The sequence below is a fragment of the Ovis canadensis genome, chromosome 2 (assembly GCF_042477335.2).
Source record: "Ovis canadensis isolate MfBH-ARS-UI-01 breed Bighorn chromosome 2, ARS-UI_OviCan_v2, whole genome shotgun sequence".
Lineage (NCBI taxonomy): Eukaryota > Metazoa > Chordata > Mammalia > Artiodactyla > Bovidae > Ovis > Ovis canadensis.
In genome coordinates, this window is record NC_091246.1 from 251233466 (window position 1) to 251260883 (window position 27418).

At 51.8% G+C, this 27418-nt stretch overlaps 2 protein-coding genes and 1 long non-coding RNA gene across 8 annotated transcripts in view; 2 read left to right on the forward strand and 1 right to left on the reverse strand.

The window, feature by feature from the left end:
* Window positions 1-10989, forward strand: part of KIF17 (kinesin family member 17) — a 51175-nt gene extending 40186 nt beyond the window's left edge. The window contains exons 12-15 of the mRNA XM_069579088.1: window positions 5477-5735; window positions 7382-7452; window positions 9278-9395; window positions 10282-10989. Coding sequence (XP_069435189.1) covers window positions 5477-5735; window positions 7382-7452; window positions 9278-9395; window positions 10282-10460 — 627 coding nt within the window. The 3' untranslated portion in view covers window positions 10461-10989. The remainder of the gene's footprint in view (window positions 1-5476; window positions 5736-7381; window positions 7453-9277; window positions 9396-10281) is intronic.
* LOC138434421 (uncharacterized) lies at window positions 3121-14122 on the reverse strand. Of its 6 annotated transcripts, none has more exons than XR_011254777.1 (5): window positions 13986-14122; window positions 13299-13392; window positions 11101-11404; window positions 6203-6572; window positions 3121-5641 (listed from the first exon to the last, which is right to left on the reverse strand). It is a non-coding gene; the product is annotated as an uncharacterized lncRNA (long non-coding RNA). The 6 variants fall into 6 exon arrangements; XR_011254776.1 differs by having other exon boundaries at window positions 3425-5641; window positions 6203-6638; window positions 13967-14058; XR_011254775.1 differs by having other exon boundaries at window positions 4804-5641; window positions 13232-13392; window positions 13986-14066.
* DDOST (dolichyl-diphosphooligosaccharide--protein glycosyltransferase non-catalytic subunit) lies at window positions 13053-27129 on the forward strand. The gene is made up of 11 exons (XM_069579090.1): window positions 13053-14554; window positions 14757-14867; window positions 23200-23286; window positions 24123-24226; window positions 24317-24411; window positions 24671-24764; window positions 24947-25095; window positions 25621-25768; window positions 26291-26411; window positions 26533-26639; window positions 26718-27129. The coding sequence occupies exons 1-11, from the start codon at window positions 14401-14403 to the stop codon at window positions 26865-26867; spliced, it is 1320 nt and encodes a 439-aa protein (XP_069435191.1). The 5' UTR covers window positions 13053-14400; the 3' UTR covers window positions 26868-27129.
* Window positions 27130-27418: the final 289 nt, after the last annotated feature.

The following is a 27418-nucleotide window of genomic DNA, read 5'->3' on the forward strand; positions in this document are numbered from 1 at the left end:
CACGTCTCTTACTTTCTGAGCTATCTGTAAAGCCTGCTCAGACAACCACATTGCCTTCTTGGATTTCTTTTTCTTGGGGATGGTTTTGGTCACTGCCTTCTGTGCAGTGGTGTGAGCCTCCATCCATAGTTCTTCAGGCACTCTGTTTACCAGATCTAATCCCTTGAAGTTATTCATCATCTCCACTGTGTAATCCTAAGGGTTTGATTTAGGTCATATTTGAATGGCCTAGTGGTTTTCCCTACTTTCTTCAATTTAAGCTTGAATTTTGCAGTAAGGAACTGATGATCTTAGCCATTGTCAGCTCCCAGTCTTAGTTTTGCTGACTGTATAGAGCTTCTCCATCTTTGGCTACAAAGAATGTAATCAGTCTGATTTTGGTATTGACCATTTGGTGATGTCCACGTGTAAAGTCGTCTTTTGTGTTGTTGGAAAAGGGGGTTTGGTATGACCAGTGCATTCTCTTGGCATAATTCTGCCAGCCTTTGCCCTGCTTCATTTTGCTCTCTAAGGCCAAACTTGTCTATTCCTTCAGGTATCTCGTGACTCCCTAATTTTGCACTCCAGTCCCCTATGATGAAAGGCCATCTTTTTTTAATGTTCTAGACGTTCTTGTAGGTGTTCACAGAACTGTCAAGGACATACGCAAAGGGTTGCACACCATGCTGAAGCAGGATTTATCCCAGGAATGCAAGATCAGTTTAGCATTCAGAAATCAATTAATCTAATATCAGTACAGTAAAGGACAAAACCCACACCATCTTAATAGGTGCAGAGAAAGCATTTAACAAAATTCAAAACCTGTCATAAAAATGCTCAACAAACTATGAATGGAAGGTAACTTCTTCAGCCTGATAAAGGGCAGGAAAAACTCACAGCTAACACAATACTCAATGGTGAAAGACTGACTGCTTATCCCTTAAGTTCAGAAACAGGAAAAGTGTATTTACTCTCACCACTTATATTCCACATTAGATTGACGGTTCTAGCAAGGGCAATTAGGCAAGAAAGTGAAATAAAAGGCATTTAGATTGGCAAAGAATAGGCACAACTATCACACGGCATGATCTTTATAAAGAAAATCCTTAAAAGGAATCCACTAAAAAATCTGTTGGAATCCATTAAAAAATTCAGCAGGATACAAAGTCAATAAGGAAAAAGCAATTGTATGTCTATACACTTGTGATGAACAATCTGCAAATAAATTTAAGAAAACAATTTCATTTGCAATACATCAAAAAAAATATTTAGGAGTAAATTTCACAAAAGAAGTATAAAACTTATATTCCAAAAGCTATAAAGTATTGTTGAAAAAATTAAGAATATCTAAATAGAAACTTCCCCATGGGTCCAGTGGTAAAGACTCTGCAGTGGTCCGGGAACTGAGATCCTGCTCGCTGTGCAGTGTGGCCAAAAAATGAAAAAGAAGAAACAAGAAAACCTAAATAAATGGAAGGACACCCATGTTCATGGATTGGAAGACTTAATATTGATAAGATGGTGGTGGTGATGGCGGTTTAGTCGCTAAGTTGTGTCCAACTCTTGAGACCCCATGGGCTGCAGCCCACCAGGCTCCTCTGCCCATGAGATTTTCCAGGCAAGGATACTGGCGTGGGTTGCCACTTCCTTCTCCAGGGCATCTTTCCGACCCAGGGATTGAACCTGGGTCTCCTGCATGGCAGGCGGATTCTTTACTAACTGCGCTACGAGGGAAGTCTGATAAGATGATAGTACTTCTCAAACTGATTTATAGATTTCAAAGCAATCGTTCTTAAAGAACCAGCTGGCTTCTTTGAAGAAATTCACACGCTGATCTTAAAGTTTGTATGAAAATTCAAGGGACTCAGAATAGCCAAGATAATCTTGAAAAGAACAAAGTTGGAGGACGCATACTTCCTGATTTCGAAATTTACTACAAAGTTACATCATCAAGGCTGTGCAGCACTGATGTAAAGATTTAACATCAATGCAGTTGGATTGGAGATCCAGAAATAAACTCTCACATTTACAGTTAGTTGATTTTCAACAGGGTGCCAAGATGATTCAACGGAGAACAGATGATCTTTCTAATGGTGCTGGGACGACTAGATGTTTACATGCGAAAGAACGATGCTGGACTCCAGCCTCACACTGTATATAAAAATTAACTCAGAATGGGTCAAAAAGCCAAATGTGAGGTAAAACTATTAAACATGTAAAATAAAACACAGGTTCAAATCCTTATTGCCTTGAATTAGACAATGCTTTCTTAGGTATCACACCAAAAGCATAAACAACAAAGGTAAAAAAAAGATAAACTGGACTTAATCAGTGAAAGCTTTCATGCTTTAAAGAATACTATCAAAAAAGAGAAAAGACAGCCCACAGAATGAGAGAAAATATTTTCAAATCATATAGTATGATAAGGTGCTTGCGTCTAGAAAAAATAAACAATCCACTCAAGAATAAAAAGACTACCCAGTTTTAAAATGGGCAAAGGATCCGAAGAGATATTTCTGCAAAGAAGATATACAAATAGCCAATAAACATATGATCAGATGTTCGACGTTAGCCGTTAGGGAAATGCAAATTAAAACCACAGTGAGATACCATCTCATAGCCTCTGGGATGGTGATAATAAAAAAGCCAGTAACAAATGTTGGTGAGGATACGGAGAAATTGGAGCCCTCGTATACTGCTTGTGAGTACAGGGAGCCCTCATATAGTGCTTCGGAAAATGGTCTGGCAGTTCCTCAGTTGCTTAAACAAAATGTTACCATGTGACCCATGAGTGCCATTGAAGAAAAACAAAAATGTATCCACACCAAAAAAACTGCAAGCTGATGTCCCTAGTAGCATTATTCATTATAGCCGCAAGTGAAACCCATAATGAAACATGTAATATATCCACCCAATGGAGTATTACTTGGCAGGAAAAAGGAATAAAGTGCTGACATTTACAACAGGGAAGAACCTTAAAAACTCTTGTTCAGTGAGAGAAGCCAGGTACAAAAGACCGCATGTATGATATGTGATCACATGTATATGAAACATCCAGAAGAAGCAAATCTATAGAGACAGACTGGTGGTGGTGATTGTTCAAGTCTGTGAATATGCTGAAGGCCACTGAATTGTACACTGTTTTTTTCGCGATTCTTTTACTTATTTCCAAAAGAATAAATAAATGGCTGCACTGTATTGTCGCTGCATGCAGGTTTCCTCTCAGGGTGGTGAGCTGGGGCTACTCTTCCGTGTGGGCTTTTCACTGTGGTGGCTTCTCTCGTTTTGGAGACAGGCTCTAGAACACGGGCTCCGCAGCTGTGGTGCGTGAGCTTTAGTTGCTCTGTGGCAAGTGGGATCTTCCCAGTCCAGGGATCGAACTATGTCCACTGTGGTCTCAGGCAGATTCTTATCCACTGCACCACCAGGGAAGCCCTATGCTTCATTTTTTTTAATTTAATTTTTTGACCGTGCTGCACAACTTGTGGGATTTTAGTTGCCCAACCAGGGATTGAACCTGGACCCTTAGCAGTGAGCGTGCAGAGCCCTAACCACTGGACCGCCAGGGAATTCCTGATTTGCACACTTTATATGGGTGAATAGTTTTGATGTGGGTTATAGCTCAATTTGAAATAATTGTGAGTGATGATAAATGGATAAGAGGCTTCCCAGGTGGCTCTAGTGGTAAAGAATCCACCTGCCAATGCAGGAGGCACAAGACGTGCATCCCTGGGTTGGGAAGATCCCCTGGAGGAGGAAATGGCACCCCGCTCCAGTATTCTTGCCTGGAAAGTTCTATGGACAAAGAAGCCTGGCAGCCTACAGCCCATGGTCAGACACGACTGAGCATCTGCGCACATAAGTGTATAAAAATACATAAAGACTGTTACCATGAATGCCTTGTAGCTACTGTCCAGCTACATACATGGAGCATCATTAGTTCAGTTGAAGGCCCTGTGTACCCGCCCCTCCCTGATGGCTCCCTGCCCGCCTGAGTCCCACCAGGCATTCTCTGTTCTCAGTTGGTTACATGTGATTATCGTTCCCGTGAATTTACAACAGCCTTCGTTCCTAGCCACACTGTCCTTGCTTTTTGAGGAAACAGACTGCGCAGGAAGGTGTCACGGGGCTGAGGGAGGGCTTGGTTACCATGGGCATTGGGAGTCGCTGTGCTTAGGAGGGTATGGAGGGCAAGTCTGGCAGACCTGAGCAGGAGATCAAAACATTTGAAACCTAAGGTTCAATCCAGGTGGGTCTGATTCTTAGTCTAGTGTCTGTCACGTCATAACAAAAAGCAGAGACATCACTTTGCCAACAAAGGTCCGTCTAGTCAAAGCTGTGGTTTTACCAGTAGTCATGTATGGATGTGAGAGATGGACTGTGAAGAAGGCTGAGTGTCGAAGAACTGATGCTTTCAAAATGTGGTGCTGGAGAAGACTTGAAAGTCCATTGGACTGCAAGGAGATCAAGCCAGTCAATCTTAAAGGAAATAAACCCTTAAAAATCACTGGGAGGACTGACGCTGTGGCTCCAATACTTTGGCCACCTGATTCAAAGAGCCGACCCATTGGAAAAGACTCTGATGCTGGGAAAGATCGAAGCAGGAGGAAAAGTGGGTGACAAAGAATGAGATGGTTGGATGGCATCACTGACTCAGTGGACGTGTTTGAGCAAGCTCTGAGAGATGGTGAAGGACAGGGGAGCCTGGTGTGCTGCAGTCCATGGGGTCGCAAAGAGCTGGGCACGACTGAGCGGCTGAACACCAGCAGAAGTGTGCCAGTAGAGGGGAGTGAGGGCTGTTGTCTGAGAAGGTGTGCCTGCTGCTGCTTTTTAAAAATACTAGTTTATTATTTTGGGATGTTCTGGGTCTTTGTTGGTATGCGCAGGCATCTCACTGTGGCGACTTCTCTTGTTGCGGAGCACAGGCTCCAGGTGCTTAAGCTTCAGCAGGTGCGGCTTGCGGGCCCTGGGCACAGGCTTCAGTTGCCCCGGGCACGCAGGCTTTTCCTGGACCAGGGATCGAACCCCTGTCCCCTGTGTTCGCAGGCAGACAGTTGTCTCCTAGCCACTGGACCAGCAGGCAAGTCCCGCCTACTGCTTCTTTTAGAAGAAAGAATTTGTACAGTTCTCTGAGATCTTGAGGACTGTGGTAACTACAGTGTTACACGTGGAGCCTTGTAAACGGCTTCTGAATAAAATGTACGAGTGGGAATAGTGACTGAGGGCTGGTGATGGGAGTGGATGACCAGCCTCTCTTCCTGCTGGGCTCAGGACCCTGTAGGTGCTCATCTAAGTACTGAGTGGAGGGGTGGGAGGGGCGGTGAATGAATCAATGGAAGGATGACAGGATAGACGGTGGCGATCAGATTGGTGAGGGGATCAGTGAGCCGGGGCTGAGTGACTGATGGGTGGGGGGCGGGGCAGGGGGCAAGCGTGGAGGAGAGGGAAACCGTGGGATGTCTTTCCTGCTCACTGCTTGTTCATCTTTTGTTTTCAGCTCCGGGCGGCAGAGGTGGAGATCAAAGATCTGCAGTCGGAGTTTGAGCTGGAGAAGATCGATTACTTGGCCACCATCCGGCGGCAGGATCGTGACTTTCTGCTCTTCCAGCAGCTCTTGGAGCAGGTGCAGCCCCTGATTCGCCGGGACTGTAACTATAGCAACCTGGAGAGGATAAGACGAGAGTCCTGCTGGGATGAAGACAACGGTTTCTGGAAGATTCCTGAGCCCATCATCATAAAAACTAGCCTCCCAGTAGGTCAGGAGCTTTGCTGTCTCTCTCACCTCCCCGCTGCCCACTTCCTTTGTCCCCTGCCCTTCTCCACAGTTTGCTCTCCTGCAGGCTGTCAGGGGGCCCCGCACCTCTCCCAGCTGGCTGTGGGGGCAGCAGACAGGTGACGCTGGGTGCCCAGAATGTTGGGGACCTAAGAGACACACGTGGGTTGGAATTTTGGCTCCAGCAGTCCCTGTGTCAGCTCTTGGGACTCAGGGTTCTCATCTGTGAGATGGGGATTAATAACAGCACCTTCCCTAAAGATCGCTAGGTGGCTTAACGTCTTACGACATGTAAAATCCTTGGAAACATGCCCGGCACATTTTAAATTCATGATGCATTTTCTTACCACGATCATTACTGTCCTTACTTCAGCCTGCAATAACCCTTTGAAGGGATAAAGATTTTCACCCATCTTCCATATGAGAAATCTCAGAGTCTAAGTGACTTACCCAGAGTCACAATCCTAGCAGTGAGTCGTAGGCCAGGGACAGAAGCCAGCTGGGCAGTTGCAGGCCTGGCTCCCCTTCTGCTTTTGCTGCTGGTCTCCTGTGTGACCCTGTGATGATCACTGTCCCTCTCTGGGCCTTGGTCGCCTGATCTTCACAGAGAAGGGGTTGGATGAGCTACTCCTGAAAGCCACCAAGCCCTCACTGAGTCTCAGGTTAGGCTCAGATTTGCAGTGGATCCTCTCCAGTGGCTCCGCCCATCCAGGGAGCCGCAGGCTCCTGGGTCCGGGAGGGCCGCAACCATCCGCTTCCTGCTCAGGGAGTGCTCATCTGCTCCGGGAGTGCTCATCTAGGTCCACCATCTCTGACGACCCTGGCAGGGACCAGCACAGCAGGCAGGGAGCAAAAGTGGGGCGACACACAGTTTGGAAGAAAGAAACTAGAAACAGAATTAAAGTTTTAAAGATGGTACCGAGGACTCACAATCTCAGGGATTAAGAGCCTGTGCCTCGGAGCCACATCACTTTTACGTAGTGTCTCGGCATGCAGAGAGTATCTGCGCTGCTACGATAAAATCAGCTTCCTGTTCCCGTGTCCCACGTTACTGATGACCTTGAACTGTCATTATTTTCTTGTGCAAAGGGTATCACCCAGCTGGAGGCCCTAAACCCGCATGTGCCTTGGGGAAAATATCTTGGTGTGTGCAGCAAACAGTATTCCGAACCTGCACTGACCCAGCGTTCCAAGGTCCACACTGTTTTTCCTTGGCTCAGCAGGGCATGACGACCCCAACTCATCAAGCCGATGTACTTCTGTTTAGATTATACTTAATTGCTCTATCTTGCTTTCATTCTTTTCCCATGGCGTTTTTTTCGTGGCTTAGCCAGAGCAAAAGGCCGCTGACTGTTAACCCCTGCGTGGCACCGCCCCCGGTGAAACACCAGCTGCCTCATTTCCTCGCAGGCTACAGGCAGCGCTGGCCTGTCTCCCCATGCTCACCTGCAGACTTTCCTGGAGGCAGGGGAATGGCTGCTTCGGCCTAAGCCCTCCTGATGTCTCTCAGAGCCATCCCCTCTCTAGGGGTGGGCAGTGTCCTCGCCAGGCCTGAGCACCCAGCCTCTCCCCCAGCCCTGCTGGCCCTCCTTCCAGGCAGCAGTGACCTCAGCTTCTGTTTTCTCGTAGCAGTTTCCACAGGGGCACAGAACAGACCAGCCCGCAAAACTTCCGCAGCGGACAACGGTGAACCAGGCATGGTAGGGTCTCTGGGAGAGCCAGTGGGGAGCGGGGAGCTTGGACCCCAAGGTGCGGCCGGTCAGGGGGGCTGTAGGAACTGGACTGTGCTTCCAGGCAACTCGAGGATTACATCAGAGGGCTGAGCGGAGGCCCTTTCTATGTCACCCTTTGCACCTAGACCCCACAGCTCTTCTGGCCCTCATTCAGAGGCACTTTAGTGTGCACAGAGACCAGTGGCTCAAGGCAGCCCACCCTGCTGGTGAAGGACAGAGGTTTCAGCCGCAAACCCAGAGACCAGACAGCTCCTCCTGGTTTCCTGGGCCGCGGCTGGTGCTCTTGGACGGAAAGCGTCCTCGAAAGTCTCCATAAACAGTGGCTGTGACTCTAGTCACTTCACTTCATCCTGCCTTCATTCTGTGTCACGGCAGATACGCAGCCTTCGGAGGCCAGCGCGCTTCTCTCTAAAGGGCTGTGCAGTAACTGTCTTAGGGGCTGGGTGCTGGGTGCTCGGCCAGCTGCCAGCCCTGCCAGAGCGCACGGGCCCACCCCACCGTGTGCAGGCGGATGAGCACGACTGTCCAGAGAGCTTCCAAAACCAGTCTGTGGCCAGGTTTGACCCACTGACTGTATAATTTGCTGATCCTCACCATTAACCATTGCAGATATTTTGGAAAACCTACATGGAACATAACCTTTGCAGTCACAATGAGGTCACTCACAGGTTGATGAATTCCAGCCAAGCATCTCCATCTGAGCAACTCAGGCTGGTCTAAGGCTCTAATTGGCTGCTTTTGATTCCCTAACTTGGTTTATAAAAAAGGAAAAGGAAAGTTGTTCCTGAAAAAAGCCATTCTTAATCTAGGGTTGCGGATGGGTTATATTTGAATGCTTTAGTTCCAGGTGATGGATACCTATGCAAACAGTCACAAGCAAAATAGGGATTTTCTCGGTCTATGTTAAGTGGACCAGTTTCAGGCATGGCTGGATGAACGGGCCCAAACAGTCCTGGTTCTGTGTGGTTTCTTCACCTCTTGGCTCTGCTTCACTTGGAGTCCTAGGTTTGGACATTAGGCAGGCCTTCTCTGTGTGGCGGGAAAGATGGCTGCTAGCAATTGGTAATCCAAGAGGAAGAGAGATACAGTTTTTTAAACCGACGCTTGTGGAAAGATTCTGATTGGCTCTGCCTGGGTCACGGGCCTACTCTTGGACCAATGGCCGTGTCCAGCTGTCATTCTGTGACTGCCCAGTCTGAGCCATGAGTCCAGAGGTGTAGCAAGGGGACGGGCAGGCGGCAGTGGTGGTGCTAGGCTGCCCTGAATGCATAACCTTCCACGACCGTGTCCAGTGGGGGAAGGGTCGTTCCCTGAAGGAAGAGATTCGGGCTGAAGAAAACAGGTCCCCAGCAGCAGGGAAAGCACTAGGGCTTGGTGACAGCAGCGTTAGAGGCCTCGAGTTCTGATGTTCATAAATGTGCTCGTGAGCTGAGTACTGTGTTATATGAGTATGCTGTCCTGGGTGTGGGGGATGTAGTGTCTTCCTTGCCCCTGATGGGCCTGGTTTGGAGTACTGCAGCAAGAATAAGGTGCTTTCTGTCCCAAGGAAGGTGGGGGTGGGGAGGAGCGTGTGTAGACTGGAGACGGCCAGCCTCCTTGCCGCCTTGAGCTGCCTGGATCCCACTGCAGGAGTCGGGGTCTAGAGTGGAGGGTACTGCAACGTGGACAGTGAGGTTCAGGGCAGCCCGCCGCCCAGGCCGGCAGAGCCCGCGGAAGCCCCCTGGGTCAGGGCACAGGGCACAGGAAGTGCACAAACAAGGGGTCCTGACCTGGAGGCTTGGCATCTCAACAGGAAGAGGACCGCTACAGGCTGATGCTCAGTCGCAGTGACAGTGAGAACATAGCCAGTAACTACTTCCGGCCTAAGCGGGCCAGCCAGATCCTCGGCACGGACCCCATGAAGAGCCTGGGTGAGCGTCCTGCCCGCCTCCTGCCCTCCAGCCCCTCCCTGAGCGCTCTGGAGTCACACAGGCCGGGCCAGGAACCCCTTTACTTCTCTGAGCCTGTTCCCTCCGCTGTTAACTGAGGAGCGCTGCCTCCTCCTGTGATCAGTGAGACGAGGTGGGGAGTGCCTCCCATCTCCTGCCCCCTCCATTTCCCGGGGGGCAAAGTGCTAAGTTGGATCCTCTATCTTCCTGACACACAGGCCCCAGCCTGGGCTTGCCCAGGACTCAGTCAGTTCCTCACCAGCTTCCTCAAATGACAACTCATTCCCAAAGCAGGGCAATCAGGACCACAAAAGCAAAACAACGCTTTTTCAAGCAAGGGTCCAAAGCCACTTTGCTCTTAAAACTAAAATCAAAGACACTGAGCTTCCAATCCAATACCAATTAAAAAGCAAACCTCAGATCTGTCCTGAGGTTATTTGAGAGAGAGAGTGGGTGGAGGTGAAGAAGAAGGAGAGGAAAGCTGGACTGTGAAGAAACTCACATCAGATGAGTACCTGGCATCATGCCCATGTTGCAGATGAGGAAACCGAGGCTCAGAAAGGAGAAGCAGCTCCCTAAGGTTACCCTCCTACGAAGTGACAGAGCAGGGTTTTGCAGCAGGCTTGTCTGGCTTGACACCCCAGGCTGCACAGTTTGAGTCTTGAAAATTCACGCACCCAGCCCAGACCCTTTGGGCAGAGATGGAGTGCTGGGCCCAAGGCCTCAGCCAGAGCAGCTCTCAGAGGTTTGCGTCCCAGGGCCTCTGGCTGGGGCGGGGGGACCAGACTCTGTACCCAACACACAATCCCTCCTCTCCACCCCTCACATCCTGGCTAATAGCGCGTCTCCCTTCTGTGCTTTTCCGCAGCACACCACAGCTCACCACCAGGCCTCAGCTCCCCACTCAGCAGTGGCTCCGCCATCCCACCTGCCCAGGCCCCCGAAATGCCCCAGCCTCGGCCCTTCCGTCTCGAGTCCCTCGACATCCCCTTCACCAAGGCCAAGCGTAAGAAAAGCAAAAGCAGCTTTGGCGGTGAGCCTCTGTGAACACACTGCCAGCTGCTGCCCTGCCCTTGGGCTCCTGTGAGACCGCCAGGCCCCCCAGGGCAGCTCCAGCCAGGCTTCCTCCCGCCTGCCTTCCACAGTGATCGGGGCACCCAAGGGGGCCTGTCCCTGGGAAGGCACACTCCCCTCCCTGCTACCCAGAGAGCCCACTCTGCCCAGGGTGTGAGCCCCTCGGAGCCTGGACCATCCTTGGAGACACTCGCTTTCCACGCCACATCAGTGTTCCCATCGGCCTGCCACCGTGCCCACCAGTGCAGTTCTGTGCCTCCATGGGTTCAGAAACCTCAGCTCTGCCTCCAGGCCTTCATCAGCATCCCGCAGAGTGCCGGCGGCTTCCACGTGGATCAAGCTCAGCACCTTGGCAGTTGAACCCTCTTCCTCTGTCCAGTAGGCCCCACTTGGTGGGGAAGCCCTGTGGGGCGGGCCCAGGGGTCCTGGAGCAGCTGGTCTGCGGCGCAGGGGAGGCCATTCCACATTAAGCTGCCCTAATAAACTGCCTTTTACTGACAAACTGCCCTTCTCCGATCATCAGACAGCGTCCCCGTGGCCCCTCCCTGGCCTCCTTGGGGAAGCTCTTTTGGCACGGGGGTTCTTTTATGTATGTGTGTACGTTTGTGCTTACTTTTGGCTGTGCTGGGTCTTCACTGCTGCACGCGGGCTCTCTCTAGCTGGGGTGAGTGGAGGCTTCTCTTCGTTGCGATGCACAGGCTTCTTACTGTGGTGACTTCGGTAGCGGCGCAGGGCTCTGGGCGCACGGGCTTCGGTAGTTGTGGTTCATGGGCTTAGTGGCTCTGTGGCATCTTCCTGGACCAGGGATCTGTCCAGTGTCCCCTACATTGGCAGTCCGATTCTTAACCACTGAGCCACCGGGGAAGCCTGGAGCAGGGGTTCTTAACAGCCTGCAGGCTCCAGGTCTCTGCAGCTCCCTGCAATTTTGAGTATAAGTGCAGCTTTTTTAGCAGAGAGTATATAAATGTGAACCACTGTTAGATTCTCGAAGGATCAGTGACCCAGGAGAGCAGACTCCTTGTTTTGGAAAATAGGGGCCACATCTGTCTGAGGTCCAGAGAAGACCCAGGTCTTGATGCTCGCAGGGGCTGTCTTGGAACTGTGTGTGCTAACATCACTAGAAATGAATCCAGGCCATCCCAGTTGCCTAAGACTGACCCATCCCCTTGCCCATGACTGAGGGGCCCACAGTCTGAGGGAAAAGGCTTTGGTGCTGTCCTGAGCCTCATTTCACGCTGAGCATCTGTGAAATGGGGATAATACCAACCCCACAGGGTTACTGTGAAGGTTAAATGAGATAAGTGTATAGAGTTCTTTGTGCGATCTCCAGGGGATCTTCCCAACCCAGGGGTGGATCCCAGGTCTCCCACATTGCAGGCGGATTCTTTACCAGCTGAGCCACCAGGGAAGCCCAAGAATACTGGAGTGGGTAGCCTATCCCTTCTCCAGCAGATCTTCCTGACCCAGGAATCGAACTGGGTCTCCTGCCTTGCAGGCGGATTCTTTACCAACGGAGCTATCAGGGAAGCCCTCACAGGGTTATTGTGAAGGTTAAATGAGATAGTGTGTAGAGTTCCTGCTGCGTAGCAGGTGCTGTTAGTTCTTCAGTCCTCCCTTTCATATTGTGTATTAACTACTGTGGTACCTGCCCCAAGCTACTTGCCTGGGCCAAGGAGCTCATGTTCTGGAGAAGCCAGGGCGGAAGGTGCTTAGGAAACCCTGAGATCAGCCTAAGGGGAGGCAGGCTGCAGTGCACCCTTTGAGCAAGAGGATGCAAAATCAGGTCTGTATGGGGAACAGAGTGCCCTTGTGAAGGAAGCAGCAGCGGGTGGGGCTACCACAAAGGACGAAGAAGATCCCTTAAGATGGGAATGTGGGGAGAGGGTTCCTGGTAGAGGGAACAAAAGGCAGGAGGTGGGAAGATCAGGGTATGTAAAAGGTGGGAGGAGACCTGTTCCATGGAAGCCCTGAGCAGGGACCAAGAGGAGATAAAGCTGCCAAGATGAGTTTAGATGCAGACATGCGTGGAGAGCCTCTGGGTTCTGTGAGCTGTGGCCAACTGCTCAGTGACTGCCTACACCATCGGGTCTGAGTGAGAAGTGGACTGATGTGGCATCGCGGGCCAAAGGGCAGGAGGGCTGGGCTGTGGTGTAGGAGTTCAGGGTGCAGTCAGGGGGATGGAGGGCAGGACTGGTTGAGGAGAAGCACAGAGGGAGGTTTTGACTTTTGCCCCCACGTTCTTGGTTCTGCGGACAAATAGAATACATCAGAAAAGAATGGCTGCCTTCTCTCCACAGTTACCTTCGCCATTCACTCCAGGACTGGGGCTGAGCCCTAGAGAATGGCTAAGTCCTGGAGATGCTTGTGGTCGCTTTTACTTAGACCCGTGGCGCTCTGAGGAGAGCTGGCAGCGGCCTGTCAGTTCAGAAGGGATGTGGGGCCAGCAGAGCTGAGTGGAGGCTCAGCCTGGCTCTGCATTACGCACTTTGAAAATCTGGCTAGTCCTCCCAAGAGCCCAGGCTGTCCCAAAGACACAGATAAGGAGGGCCACGCCTCCTCATTTCTAGTGCCAGCCTAGGACAGCGGCCTGGAAACAAGAGAAACTGAAGTCGGTCAGTCGTGTCCGACTCCCTGTGACCCCATGTACTGCAGCCCACTCCTCTGTCCATGGGGATTCTCCAGGAAAGGTTACTGGAGTGGGTTGTCATTTCCTTCTCCAGATCCTCCTGACCTAGGTTACAAACCTGGGTCTCCTGCGTTGTAGGTGGATTCTTTACCGACGGAGCTACAAAGGAAGCCCCATAAAGTTACCCTGAAAGTCGCTCAGCCGTGTCCAACTCCTTGCGACTCCACAGACTGCAGCCCGCCAGGCTCTTCTGTCCATGGAAGTCTCCAGGCAAGAATACTGGGAAGTGAAAGTGAAGTCGCTCAGTCGTGTCCGACTCTTTGCGACCCCATGGACTGTAGCCCACCAGGCTCCTCCCTCCATGGGATTCTCCAGGCAAGAGTACTGGAGTGGGTTGCCATTTCCTTCTCCAGGGGATCTTCCCGACCCAGGGATCGAACCCTGGTCTCCTGCATTCCAGGCAGACACTTTACCCTCTGAGCCACCAGGGAAGAATACTGTAGTGAGTTGCAATTTCCTTCTCCTGGGGAATCTTCCCGACCCAGGGATCGAACCCTGGTCTCCTGCACTGCAGGCACACTCTACCCTCTGAGCCACCAGGAGAAGCAGCCTGAAAACCGGAGAAGCGCCCAAGTTACAGGGCTGGTGCGAGCATGCGCGCAGCTAGCGGTTCTGAATGTTCGCCCAGTCCACACGGCCTCATCAGGCCGGGTGGGCCGGCCCCGCGCCCGTGAGCAGCGGGAGACATTCCGGCCCTCTTCCCGCAGCCCCCACGCCCGTGACCAGTCCCCGGCCTTTTTCCAACCACCTCCCCCCTGGAGACAGTGGAGGTGGGGCCTGGCTCCAGTCGAACCTGTCCCGGGTCAGCTAACCTCCGGCCCGGACCCTGACCGGGACGCCGCGGCCCAAACCAGGGCCAATCGGAAGAGGAGGCACGAGCCGGGGAGGACTCTGGCGGGAGCCGGCAACGGGCGGAACCTAAGGGCTCTCGGTCCTACTGATTGGCCGCGGCCGCAGAGCTGTCTCTCTAGGATTGAGCCTTTTCCTCTCGTGGCGGGGCGGGACCGCGCGCCGCTTTCACCAATAGTGTGCCGAGAACCCGCCTCCCATAGGGACACTTCCGGCCGGGTTCCTCGCGCTTCGCCGTCCAAGCAGCGGCTGCGGATGCCCGGCTCCGGCGATCTCGAATCACTTCCGGGTGATACTCCAAGACAACGAGCCTTGATTGGGCGACCGCGGAAAGGGCACTTCCGGTGACCAGGCGCCTGGTTTCTTTGGAGCAGGAAGATGGCGCCCCGCGCGGCCCCTGTGTGGTCCGGCTGGTGGCTGCTGCTGCTGACTTTGCTTGGCCTGGCCGGCGCCAGCGGTCCCCGCACCTTGGTACTGCTTGACAACCTCAACCTCCGGGAGACGCATTCGCTTTTCTTCCGGAGCCTGAAGGGTGAGACTGGGGCCCGATGCGGTGGAAAGGTCCCTGAGCCCCGAGACACCGACCCCTCTCCCTCCCACCCGAGCTCGCCTTCAAGGTCCGACCTGCCGCCAAGGGGCTGGTGGGGGGACGGGGGCAGGACGGTCATCGTCTCTGCAGTGGTGGTTTCTCTTTGCCTCCTATCTGCCTCAGCTCCCTCGTTCTCTTTTTCCAGATCGCGGCTTTGTACTCACATTCAAGACCGCAGATGACCCCAGCCTGTCTCTCATTAAGTACGGGGAGTTTCTCTATGACAATCTCATCATCTTCTCTCCTTCGGTAGAAGGTAAGGACTGCGGGTCGCCCCAGAACTCTGACTTAGCAGCTTTCTTCAGAATCTTGGGTATGTCCTGGGATGGAATGGGTCGCCAGCCCTGGGCGCTGCTGCTCCCAGAGAAGAGGAAAATGCTAATGTTCAGTTGGTAAAAAATCTGCCTGAAATGCAGAAGACCCCGGTTCGATTCCTCGGTCAGGAAGATATGTTGGAGAAGGGATAGGCTACCCACTACGGTATTCTTGGGCTTCCCTTGTGGCTGAGCTGGTAAAGAATCCACCTGCAATGCGGGAGACCTGGGTTGGGAAGATCCCCTGGAGAAGGGAAAGTCTACCCACTCCAGTATTCTGGCCTGGAGAATTCCACGGACTCCATAGTCCATAGAGTCACAGAGTTGGACACGATTGAGTGACTTTTACTTCACTTCACTTCACTCTGGGCTTAGGAGAGGATATGTCCTTACTAGAAGACACAGCTGAGGACTGTGGGGTCAAGTGTTGTTGAAGACCTTAGAACTCCTGGCTCTGCTACTCTGAGAAGTGGGTGTTCTCCGTTAATGTTCCTTCACCAGCACCCCGCCCCGCTCCCCTTAGGAGCCTGTGTGGAAAGAGAAAATGGCTGTACCATAAGTATGATTTTCTGTAAAGGGGCATTGGTGGTAGTTGATCCTGAGAATTCAGATGGAGTCATAGTTAGGCTGAGAATAACCTTTAGTGATTACCTAGTCCAAACCCCTATTTGAGGCTGGGTGGATATATCCAGGGCTTAGCAGAAGACTAGTTGTTGAACCAAATGAACATCTTCACTAGATTTTCCAGTTGACATTCCTGTGACAGCTTACTGTTTTAGGAGGCAACTCAGTCTACCACTGTACAACTCTGTTAAGAAGATCATGTATTAAAGTGAAATTTGTCTCCCACTACCTGCTTTGTTTATTTGGGGCAAGGAGGAAAAGGCTTTCTGATACTCCCCAGGGCCTAAGAGAATAGGTCTAATGCTTATTTTGCTTAGAGGTGTAGCCTTTGCATAATCAGCTCCTGAGTTACTCAGTTGTTTCTTCTCCAGACTAAATATCCCCAGTTCCTTTGGCTGTTTCCCTTTTTGTTGTGCTTTTTCAGTGAGCATCCTAGTCATTCTCTTCTTTCGTGGCTTCAGTTTATCTTTTTCTCAGAGGACACAATTTGTCCCTGTTCGGGGGAAGTCAGGACCGCCATCTCTCTGTTCAGCTCATGAAGCTTAGAAAGGCTGTCACTTCACTGGCATCGACTTTCTTCTCTGTGGTTCATGTGAGATTGGGATCTGCCAAACCCCTGATGTATTTTTTTCCCCTAGGTTCCCATTACTTGGCGAGGTGCTCCCAACTCCCCTGTAACATGTGCCTTTGGAATTGGCTTTTCGGAGGCAAGTTCAGTTGTGCATTAAAATCTTCAAGTTGGCTAGGCAGGCAACTGATGCCTTTAGCGGGTTAAGTGGTGTTTGCTGGATTGCTGCCATGTTGGAACTCTGAAAGCAGTACCGAATAGTGAAAGAGCCTGCCCTTGAGGAGTCTTTCAACCTGTCTGTGAGGAAATATAAACGAGGACTTGAAATGAGTTACCAAACCACGTGTCAGAATGCCCAAGATGGAGTGGAGGGACTGTCTGAGTTGTGCCTGGAAGGGTCACTGAGAGGGAGGGAGGTGGCAGAGGCGGGCTGAGGAGGCTGAGGTAGGCTGCTGTTAGCGGGAGGAATGGCAGAGCCTAACATACTGCTTCAGAAGCCGGAGTCATTTACGTACCCACTTCCATGATCTTTACCACTTCCATATTTGTGATAGTAATGTTTTTCTTCAAATTGACCTGCTTAAAAAAAAAAGGGGCGGCAAGCCCAGTTTGAAAGAAAACTAGTAATGAACCCATTGTCACCACTGAGAATGGAAAGCCAGTACGGCACCACCGTTTGCTTTCGGTGGAGGAAAGTATAAACAGGATGAATGCAGTGCCGTCAAGCTCTGGCTGGTTCTTGACCTGCTGCAGGCTTTGGACCTGAGGCGTGCTCTTAAAAGAGGAGATGAGCTGGTTGAGAGAAGTGTTAAGGCCAGCATTGAACTGTGACCATTCTCGATGGAGAAAGCAGGGAAAAGAAATGGAATAATGTCTCTGAGATTCAGTGTTATTTGAAGCCCTGCCTGGCATCTCTGTGGTCAACTTTTCTGTCTCTTGCAGGATGGGGACTGATCTTGAGGGAAACCGTCTCAGACACCCCTAGGGAGTAAGGCTAGCGTGTTCTGGAGGTCGGGGGTGTTCAGGATAAGTCGTGTCCAGGATAAGGGCTCTGAGTGCCCTTCTGTGGCACTGTGACCATTAGGCCCTCTTAGGTGTGAGGACCCCGGCCTGGCTGCCTCCTCCACGTGTCAGTGGGTTCCTTGCTCTTCTGGGATCTGGAAGCTCTGAAGGCACGTGCAGTAGTGGCTACAGGAGAAGGATGCTCAGCGTGTCCTCTGTACCCGGGAAACACTGGGTCCTTGTTTTAAAGATGGGGAAACGGGCTCAGAAAGGTGAAGAGGTTGCCTGGATTTGTTGTTGTTCAGTCACTCAGTCGTGTCTGACTCTCTGTGACCCCATGGACTGCAGCACGCCAGGCCTCCCTGTCCATCGCCAACTCCCGGAGTTTACTCAGACTCAAATCTATCGAGTCAGTGATGCCATCATCCTCTGTTGTCCCCTTCTCCTCTGCCTTCAGTCTTTCCCAGCATCAGGGCCTTTTCCAGTGAGTCGGCACTTCACATCAGGTGACCAAAGTATTGGAGCTTCAGCTTCAGCATCAGTCCTTCCAATGAATATTCAAGATTGATTTAAAATCAACTGGTTTGATCTCCTTGCAGTCCAAGGGACTCTCAAGAGTTTTCTCCAACATCACAGTTCAAAAGCATCAAATCTTCAGCCCCAGCCTTCTTTATGGTCCAACTCTCACATCTGTACATGACTAATAGAAAAACCATAGCCTTGACTAGATGGACCTTTGTTGACGAAGTGATGTCTCTACTTTTTAACATGCTGTCTAGGTTTGTCATACTTTTTCTTCTAAGGAGAAAGCATCTTTTAATTGCAGGGCTGCAGTCAACATCTGCAGTGATTTTGGAGCCTAAAAAAATAAAGTCTGTCACTGTTTCCATTGTTTCCCCATCTATTTGCCATGAAGTGATGGGACCAGACGCCATGATTAGGAGTTTTGTGAATGTTGAGTTTTAAGCCAACTTTTTCACTCTCCTCTTTCACTTTCATCAAGAGGCTCTTTAGTTCTTCTTCACTTTCTGCCATAAGGGTGGTGTCATCTGCATATCTGAGGTTATTGATATTTCTCCCAGCAGTCTTGATCCCAGCTTGTGCTTCATCCAGCCTGCCATTTCTCATGATGTACTCTGCATAGAAGTTAAATAAGCAGGGTGACAGTATACAGCCTTGACGTCGTCCTTTCCTGATTTGGAACCAGGCTGTTGTTCCATGTCCGGATCTCACTTTTGCTTCTTGACTTGCATACAGATTTCTCAGGAGGCAGGTAAGGTGGTCTGGTATTCCCATCTCTTTAAGAATTTTCCACAGTTTGTGGTGATCCACACAGTCTTAGGCTTTAGTGTAGTCAATGAAACAGAGGTAGATATTTTTCTGGAATCTGCTTTTTCTGTTATCCAGCAGATGTTGGTCATTTGATCTCTGGTTTGTCTGCCTTTCCTAAAACCAGCTTGAACATATTTGGAAGGTCTTAGTTCACGTATTGTTGAAGCCTGGCTTGGAGAATTTTGAGCATTACTTTGCTAGTGTGTGAAATGAGTGCAATTGTGCAGTAGTTTGAGCATTCTTTGGCATTGCCTCTCTTTGAGATTGGAATGAAAACTGACCTTCTCCAGTTCTGTGGCCACTGCTGAGTTTTCCAAATTTGCTGGCATATTGAGTGCAGCACTTTCACAGCATCATCTTTTAGGATTTGAAATAACTCAGATGGAATTCTATCACCTCCACTAGCTTTGTTGGTAGTAATGCTTTTTAAGACCCACTTGACTTTGGACTCCAGGATGTCTGGCTCTAGGTGAATGATCACACCATCGTGGTTATCTGAGTCATGAAGATCTTTTTTGTACAGTTTTTCTGTGTATTTTTGCGACCTCTTTTTAATATCTTCTGCTTCTCTTAGGTCCATACCATTTCTGTCCTTTATTGTGCCCATCTTTACATGAAGTGTTCCCTTGGTGTCTCTTATTTTTCTTGAAGAGATCTCTGTCTCCATTCTATTGTTTCTTCTCTTAAGAAGGCTTTCTTATCTCTCCTTGCTATTCTTTGGAACTCTGCATTCAGATGGGTGTATCTTTCCTTTTCTCCTTGGACTTTTACCTCTCTTCTTTCACAGCCATTTGTAAGGCCTCCTCAGACAACCATTTTGCCTTTTCGCATTTCTTTTTCTTGGGGATGGTTTTGATCACCGCCTCCTGTGCAGTGTTACGAGCCTCCATCTGTAGTTCTTCAGGCACTCTGTCTATTATATCTCATCCCTTGAATCTACTTGTCACTTCCACTGTATAAGTGTAAGGGATTTGATTTAGGTCATATCTGAATGGTGTAGTGATTTTCTCTACTTTCTTCACTTTAGGTCTGAATTTTGCAATAAGTAGTTCATGATCTCAGCTCCTGGTCTCATTTTTGCTCACCGTGTAGAGCTTCTCCAACTTTGGCTGCAAAAAATATAAATTAGTCTCATTTCAGTATTGACCATCTGGTGATGTCCATGTGTAGAGTTGTCTCTTATGTTGTTGGAAGAGGGTATTTGCTATGACTACTGTGTTCTTTTGGGAAAACTCTGTTAGCCTTTGCCCTGCTTCATTTTGTCCTCCAAGACCAAACTTGCCTGTCACTCCAAGTATCTCTTGACTTCCAACCTTTGCATTTCAGTCCCCTATGATGAAAAGGATATCATTTTTTGGTTTTAGTTTTAGAAGGTCTTGTAGGTCTCCATAGAACTGTTCAGCTTCTTTGACATTAGTGGTTGGGGTATAGACTCGAATTACCATGATATTGAATAGTTTGCCTTAGAAACGAACAGAGATCATTCTGTTGTTTTTGAGTTTGCACCCTAGTACTGCATTTCAGACTCTTGTTGACTATGATGGCTACTCCACTTCTTCTAAGGGATTCTTGACCAAAGTAGTAGATATAATGGTCCTTTTTGCCTTTTCATACTGTCCACTGGGTTTTCAAGGCATGATGCCTGGAGTTAAGCCGAGGTATCTCAGTTTCATTCATATGGAAGTGAGAGTTGGACTATAAAGAAAGTTGAGGTATGAAGAATTGATGCTTTTGAACTGTGGTGTTGGAGAAGACTCTTGAGAGTCCCTTGGACTGCAAGGAGATCCAACCAGCCCATCCTAAAGGAGATCAGTCCTGAATATTCATTGGAAGGACTGATGTTGAAGCTCAAACTCCAATACTTTGGCTACTTGATGCAAAGAGCTGATTCGTTGGAAAGACCCTGATGCTGGGAAATATTGAAGAAGGGGACGACAGAGGATGAGATGGTTAGACAGCATCACTAGCTCAGGGGACGTGGATCTGAGCAAGCTCCAGGAGATAGTGGAGGACAGAGGAGCCTGGCGTGCTGCAGTCCATGGGGTTGCAAAGAGTTGGACACAACTTAGTGACTAAACTTCCCTGGTGGCTCAGAGGTTAAAGCATCTGCCTGCAGTGCGGGAGACCTGGGTTCAATCCCTGGGTTGGGAAGATCCCCTGGAGAAGGAAATGGCAACCCACTCTAGTATTCTTGCCCGGAGAATCCCATGGACGAAGGAGCCTGGCTGAATTTTCTACCCGTCGCTAGTGGCTCAGACGGTAAAGTGTCTGCCTACAATGCGGGAGACCCAGGTTCGATCCCTGGGTCAGGAAGTTCCCCTGGAGAAGGAAATGGCAACCCACTCCAGTATTCTTGCCTGGAGAATCCCACGGATGGAGGAGCCCAGTAGGCTACAGTCCATGGGGTCGTAAAGAGTCGGACACGACTGAGCAACTTCACTCACTCACTTCACTAGTGACTAAACAACAAGAAGTCATCAATTTCCTAGTCTGTCACTGTGCTGGAGTTTCAGCAGCAAGCTTCCTGACACTTTGGGCTGGATGGTTTTGTGTTGTGGGCACCGCCTTGGTCCGTGCAGCGTCCTGAGCCCCTACCCACCAGGTACCAGCAGCCTGCTTCTCCTGGTGACGAGAAACGCCTGCGGGTATTGCCTTGAGTGGCAGAATCGTCTTGCTGGGAAGCCCTGTGCTGGACCAAGCAGCTGTTTACGTTGCCGAGGCTGGATGGGTGGCTCGGTGTGGGATAAGGGCTTGAGTGCCCCCCACCCCTGACTAAGATGTTCCGTCGATCGGTAAAGTCCTGTGCTTTCCTTTGTCCTGAAAGTCACCGCTCAGAAAGGAGGGCCGTCCTGTCCTCATGTTCACGTCGTCACAGACTTACGATGTGAGCTCACTTCTAAGTGCCCAGTGGATGTAGTGGACAGACTTGTGTGTCCAGTCGGGGTGAACAGCTCCTCCAGCCTTCCGGTGCTCGGGCAGCGGTCGTGGCGCCGTCCTTCGTGCCTCCCTCCCTCATCAGGCTTGGCCCTCGGTGTGGGGGCGCAGGGTTGCCCTGTTTCCTCCTCCTCCTTCCCGCCTCCTGCCGACCACCCCCTCCACTGCTGGGGTACAGACGCCACTCTTCACTGCCTGGGTGACTGCAGTGGTCCTGTCACTGCGTCCATCCTCACCCCTGCTCCTGATTCCCCTCAAGGGAAAGGAATTCTCCCCACAAGGAGATTATCTTGGTTTCCTGCTTAAAGGCCTCGGTGGCTCCCCCGTGGCCACTGGCACAGAGCCCACAGAAGCGGCAGTGCCCGGCTTCCTCCGCCGCGCCTCGCCCCCTTTGCCACACTGGGCTGCTCCCTGGTGACGAGTCGCCTGCCTCAGGGGCCTCGCACCTGCCGTTCTCAGTGCCCAGGTGCCCGCGCCCCCAGATGCCTTGCTCACTCTCAGCTGCTCACACACACATCCCCGGCGTCTCCCTGGCCAGCATACATGTACGCCAGCCCCTTGTCCTGCCTTTTCTTCCCAGCACACAGGAAGCAATTCTCATGTAATGAAAAGGTGAGTCACTGAGCACTCTAGCCACTGCTTCGTGCTGAACATCAGGGGCGCCTTTGGGGAGGGCCCTTGAGGGCTTCCCTGGAGGTTTAGATGGTAAAGAATCCGCCTGCAATGCGGGAGACCTGGGTTCCGTCCCTGGGTGGGGAACATCCCCTGGAGGAGGGCCTGGCAGCCCACTGCAGTATCCTTGCCTGGAGAATCCCCAGGACAGAGGAGCCCAGCGGGCTGCAGACGACGGGGCACAGAGCGCCTGACACGACTTAAGTGACTCAGCACTGGAGCCTGCTGCAGCCCCCCTCAGTGCCAGTTCTGGGTGCTTATGGCCATCCCCTGACCCTCTGACCAGAAAAGGGTGTGGTCTTACAGGTGCTGAAAGTTCATGTGCCTTTTTGGTGCTCACTTTAAAACAGTATATGAAGTGGTCCTGCTGTGACCGTGCTGGACCTAAACCTGTAGGGTTACAGGGGGAAACTTCTCGTGTCGGGCAGAGGATACCCGGGTCACGTGACAGCAGCATCCTGAGGTGCAGGAGTGCCTCTTCTCAGGCGGGCTCACTGAGGTGAGCTGGATGGGCTCTGGAGAACAGCCAGGGGCCCCAGGAGCGGCTCAAGGGAAGACAGAGGTGCGGATGGAAAGGTGCAGGTGATCCGCTGCAACTTGTTTCATGAAATGGGAGTGAAAAAACGTGGCATTTCTAGATGAATAGTTCGTGTGCGACTTGAAATGTGTATGACTGACTTGACAGCTGTGATTGGCAGGTGTTTGAGTGTTTCATTTGTACTTCTAAAGGTTTACGAATTTCAGCCATTATTCTTGGATCTTCACACTGAGAAACTGGGAACATTGCCCTGTCGGGACATGTATGGGAGAGGTCCCTCTTGCTTTGGGCGCCCAGAGGGTGCTGTTCTGTAATTGGTTGTGCCTGGTCTCTGGTGGGACTCAGCTGCTTAAGAACCCACATGCCAGTGCACGATCCCTGGGTCAGGAAGATCCCCTGGAGGAGGGCACGGCAACCCACTCCAGTATTCTTGCCTGGAGAATCCCATGGACAGGGGAGCCTGGCGGGCTACAGTCCATGGGGTCACAAAGAGTCAGACACGACTGAAGCGACTTAGCACGGTCTGTGGGTCACCCTCCCCACCCAGATGTCAGAGGAGCAGTGAGAGGAACCCTCTGGGTCCTGAATCTGGCACTTCTTTCAGATTTTGGAGGAAACATCAACGTGGAGACCATCAGTGCCTTTATCGACGGTGGAGGCAGTGTCCTGGTGGCTGCCAGCTCAGACATCGGTGAGTCTGGCCCAGGAGCTTGTGGCGTCTCCCACCGTTTCTCCAGGGAGCTGGGAGCTTTACACCTGGAAACTGCCAAGTGGGCATTCGCGGCAGGGAGGTGGGGGAGCCCCGCCAGGGTGGGCAGGCACTGCAGCGCCCTCAGTCCCTCCTGTGCCTCCCGTGACCAGAGCCGGGGAGGTGAGGAGCAGGTCCTGTCTAAGAGCTAGGACCCCTGTGTTTCTTTTCCTTTGTTTTGCTTTTTCCTTTTGTTTCTTTTGCTTTTTTTGGCGGCTCTTACAAAAAGAAGGCAAGAGGGAAGATTAACAGATTTTTGTTTCCTATTTTGGACATTTTCAAAGATACTTAGAAGCAGGGAGAGAGGAGTAGGATCCCGAACCCTGTGTAGTTAACCACCAGCTGCACCAGTGAGCTCCCCCTGGCTACTCTCGTTTCCTTTTCTCCAGGGTGGGTAGGTTTTTAAAACCATGTTGGGTGGGGTCTTAGTTGGGTGTTGATGAAGATCAGAGAAACCTTGTAAGTCCAGACTCATCCAGATGAAGTTTGCCCGAGGTAATTACTTTGCTTCAAAGCAAGTTTTTGTGCAGAACCAAGCTTGCTGTGTACTTGTGGAGAGAGGGGATCAGGTGGTGGTGGTTTAAGTTTAGATCCCGACTCCCGCAGGCAGAACACCATGCTGTTGCCCAGGGGTCATGGGCGCTGCGCCCGGCTTGGTAGGGCCACAGGGCCCGGGGGTGACTGGCAGAGTGAGTCGTGGGGATGCTGGCAGCAGGGACACTGCTCGGCCTGGGGCTCCGGCTTCCGGGCTCAGTCAGGAGTCTCTCGGGTCTGTGCAGGCGACCCTCTCCGAGAGCTGGGCAGTGAGTGTGGGATTGAGTTCGACGAGGAGAAAACAGCTGTCATCGACCATCACAACTATGACGTCTCAGACCTTGGCCAGGTAACCAGTTCAGCTTCGAAACCAGGAGAGGCTTGGGAGGGGCCCACCGGCTGGGGAACCTTCTGATCCGATTTCCCTCTGCTCGGGTAGCACACGCTCATCGTGGCTGACACAGAGAACCTGCTGAAGGCCCCCACCATCGTTGGGAAATCATCTCTGAATCCCATCCTCTTTCGGGGTGTGGGGTGAGTGAGCAGGAGAGGCCGGCAGAAGCCTGGGGGGAGAAGGGGTCACTTTTGTCAGGAGGCTTTCTTTCCCCCGGAGCACGTGGGTGAGATTAGTCACACTGAGTCAGATTCCATTGTCACAGCAAGAGGAGGGCTCGGGGTTTGGCTTTTAGGAAGTGTGATGAATTCCTGTAAAGAAGTGACTCCTGGGGGACCCTGGGCCTTTGGGCTCAGTTCTTGGGGGTCAGAATTGGGCGATTCTCCTCTCCTTCTCCAGGATGGTGGCTGACCCTGACAATCCTTTGGTGCTGGACATCCTGACGGGCTCTTCCACCTCTTACTCCTTCTTCCCGGATAAACCCATCACCCAGGTGAGGGCCTTTGCAGCCTCAAGGCCTCCAGCTCCTGGGCCTGGGCAGCGCTTTTTATCCGAAAGTGCGCAGCAAGTGGGAGAGCCCTTTAGCGGAGGCAGTGGGATGAGGAATGGGTGGGCGGGGGCAAGGGTGGCAGGGGTGTCTCAGCCCTCCTGGCTGACGCCACGTGTTGCCACCAGTACCCACATGCCGTGGGGAAGAACACCCTTCTCGTCGCCGGGCTGCAGGCCCGGAACAACGCCCGGGTCATCTTCAGCGGCTCCCTTGACTTCTTCAGCGACGCCTTTTTCAACTCGGCGGTGCAGAAGGCCGCACCCGGCTCCCAGAGGTAGACGCGGGGGCCAGGGGGCGCCGAGGGGTGGGTCTGTGCAGACAGGGAGGAGGGAGCCTTTTAGCTGAAAGTGTTGGAGGATGAGTATCTTCGGGTGCTTTTTGGAAGACTTTGTTACTTTATTGCTGCTCTTGGCAATCTAGACTTTTCATGGTAGTAATGACTTATCTGGAGAGGTTGTGGTGGTGGTGGTGGTGTAGTCACTAAGTCGTGTCTGACTCTGCGACTCTGTGGACTGCAGCACACCAGGCTTCCCTGTCCTTCACTATCTCCAGGAGTTTGTTCAAACTCCTGTCACTGATGTTTTGGCAGTTGTGCACTCACCGCGTAGCTGACACCCAGAGCAGCGTGTCACGCCTGTCACCTTTCCTGTGTTCCCCTCAAGCAGGATCCCAGATGTGTGTGGCCTTCAGGCAGGGCCTGGCTGGGTGTGGTCTGTCTGGTGCCTGGTGACTGGTTTACCAGGCACCGCTGGAGGGGAGTCGGTCCCCGGCTGCAGCCTCTCCGTTTCTCCTTCTGCAGGTATTCCCAGACTGGCAACTACGAGCTGGCTGTGGCCCTTTCCCGCTGGGTGTTCAAGGAGGAGGGGGTCCTCCGGGTGGGGCCCGTGTCCCATCATCGGGTGGGCGAGACAGCGCCACCCAACGCCTACACCGTCACTGACCTAGTGGTAAGAGCCTGGCGCTGGAGGGACCCTGGGTTTGGGCCAAGTTGATTCTGCTCAAAAGCACTCAACACTTCCGTGCTGGGTCTGAAGTGCCTAAACGAGGCTGAATAAGTTCATCTGCACCCTAAGAAGTCAGCTCAGGTGCACAGAGCCTGGCATATAAACTCAGCCTAACAGGCAGCCTTCTGTGGAGGCGTGCTTTTGCTGTGGGAACGCAGGGGGTGGGGGGTGGTTTGCTGGCTTACTCCGATGGGAGTAGAATTCACATTGAGCGGGGTCTGGAGAATCAGGAGAGGCTCGCGCGGTGACTGTGGAAGCAAGGCCGCTCAGGCGCGCCGGTGCGCTCAGGGAGGGCACTGTTCGGTGCAGGCTCCCGCGGGCAGGTCAGAGGGCCGGGCCACCTGGGTGCGTCTCCACTGTGGGGGCGGGGGTCCTGCCCGAGCCATGGGAGGGTTCAGTGCAGCTGAAGGCGAGGCTGTCCTGCCGGTCACTGGCCACAGGGCTTACCCCAGCTGCCTGTCTCAGGAGTACAGCATCGTCATTGAACAGCTCTCAGACGGCAAGTGGGTCCCCTTTGATGGCGATGACATTCAGCTAGAGTTTGTCCGCATCGATCCTTTTGTGAGGACCTTCTTGAAGAGGAAAGGTAAGTGCAGCTCTCGCGAGAGACAGCTCTGGAAGCCCATCCCTGCCTCGGTCTGGCGCTCGGGCAGCTCACCGATGGCCTGGGAAGCCCCTCCTGGCTGGATGTCTTGGCTCTTCCCCAGGTGGCAAGTACAGCGTCCAGTTCAAGTTGCCTGACGTGTACGGTGTGTTCCAGTTCAAAGTGGATTACAACCGGCTAGGCTACACACACCTATACTCCTCCACTCAGGTGAGCCCCCTTCCTGCCTGCCCCTCGCGCCCCGCCCCCGCGCGGCCAGGGCCCGGCACTGCTGCCCTTCGTTGGCAGGTGTCGGTGCGGCCGCTGCAGCACACGCAGTACGAGCGCTTCATCCCCTCGGCCTACCCCTACTACGCCAGCGCCTTCTCCATGATGCTCGGGCTCTTCATCTTCAGCGTCGTCTTCCTGCACATGAAGGAGAAGGAGAAGTCCGACTGAGGGGCGGGCGCCCTGCACTCCTGGGAAGAGGCGGAGGGGTTTCATAGGATTGGTTTTCTTCCGCCTTTCTGGTGGTTTTTGGTTGGTTTTTTTTAAGCCACGGACAATGGCACAGCTTTACCTCAGTGGGAGATGGAACATTGAGTACCAAGGGGCGGAGGGTTAGGGAATAATTTGTTTTTCCACCTTGAACGCTAAGTGTATTTTTTCATATGTGACGTCAACTCTCATTTCTAAAATAAAGAGAAACACGGCCCTCACATTTCATCTGACCCCTCTTGTACTTTGCTGATGGGGGGTTGCTGTTGAGAAATGAAGAGGTATGAAGTAGTAAGTGGCCCTTTTTAGTTTTGCTGAAGTCTGGAAATGACACAGCTGCTGAATGTCAAGGGGAGTAAAGTCGGGTTAATAAAGGCCAGTGGGGACATCACAGAGATGGGAAAGCTAGGGTAACAGCACTTGACTTTAATAGAATTATAGAACTGCTTGGTTGAAAAGAACCTTGCAGCATATTCACCTTGCTTTAGGCCCTGGTTGTGCTCCTAAAAGCA

Bases quoted from the DNA above. Each gene is read 5' to 3' on its own strand.
- DDOST (XM_069579090.1), top strand. From the start codon at position 14,401: ATGGCGCCCCGCGCGGCCCCTGTGTGGTCCGGCTGGTGGCTGCTGCTG. The intron at 24,227-24,316 runs GTAACCAGTTCA...CTGCTCGGGTAG, and splicing joins ACGTCTCAGACCTTGGCCAG to CACACGCTCATCGTGGCTGA. The intron at 26,640-26,717 runs GTGAGCCCCCTT...CTTCGTTGGCAG, and splicing joins ACCTATACTCCTCCACTCAG to GTGTCGGTGCGGCCGCTGCA.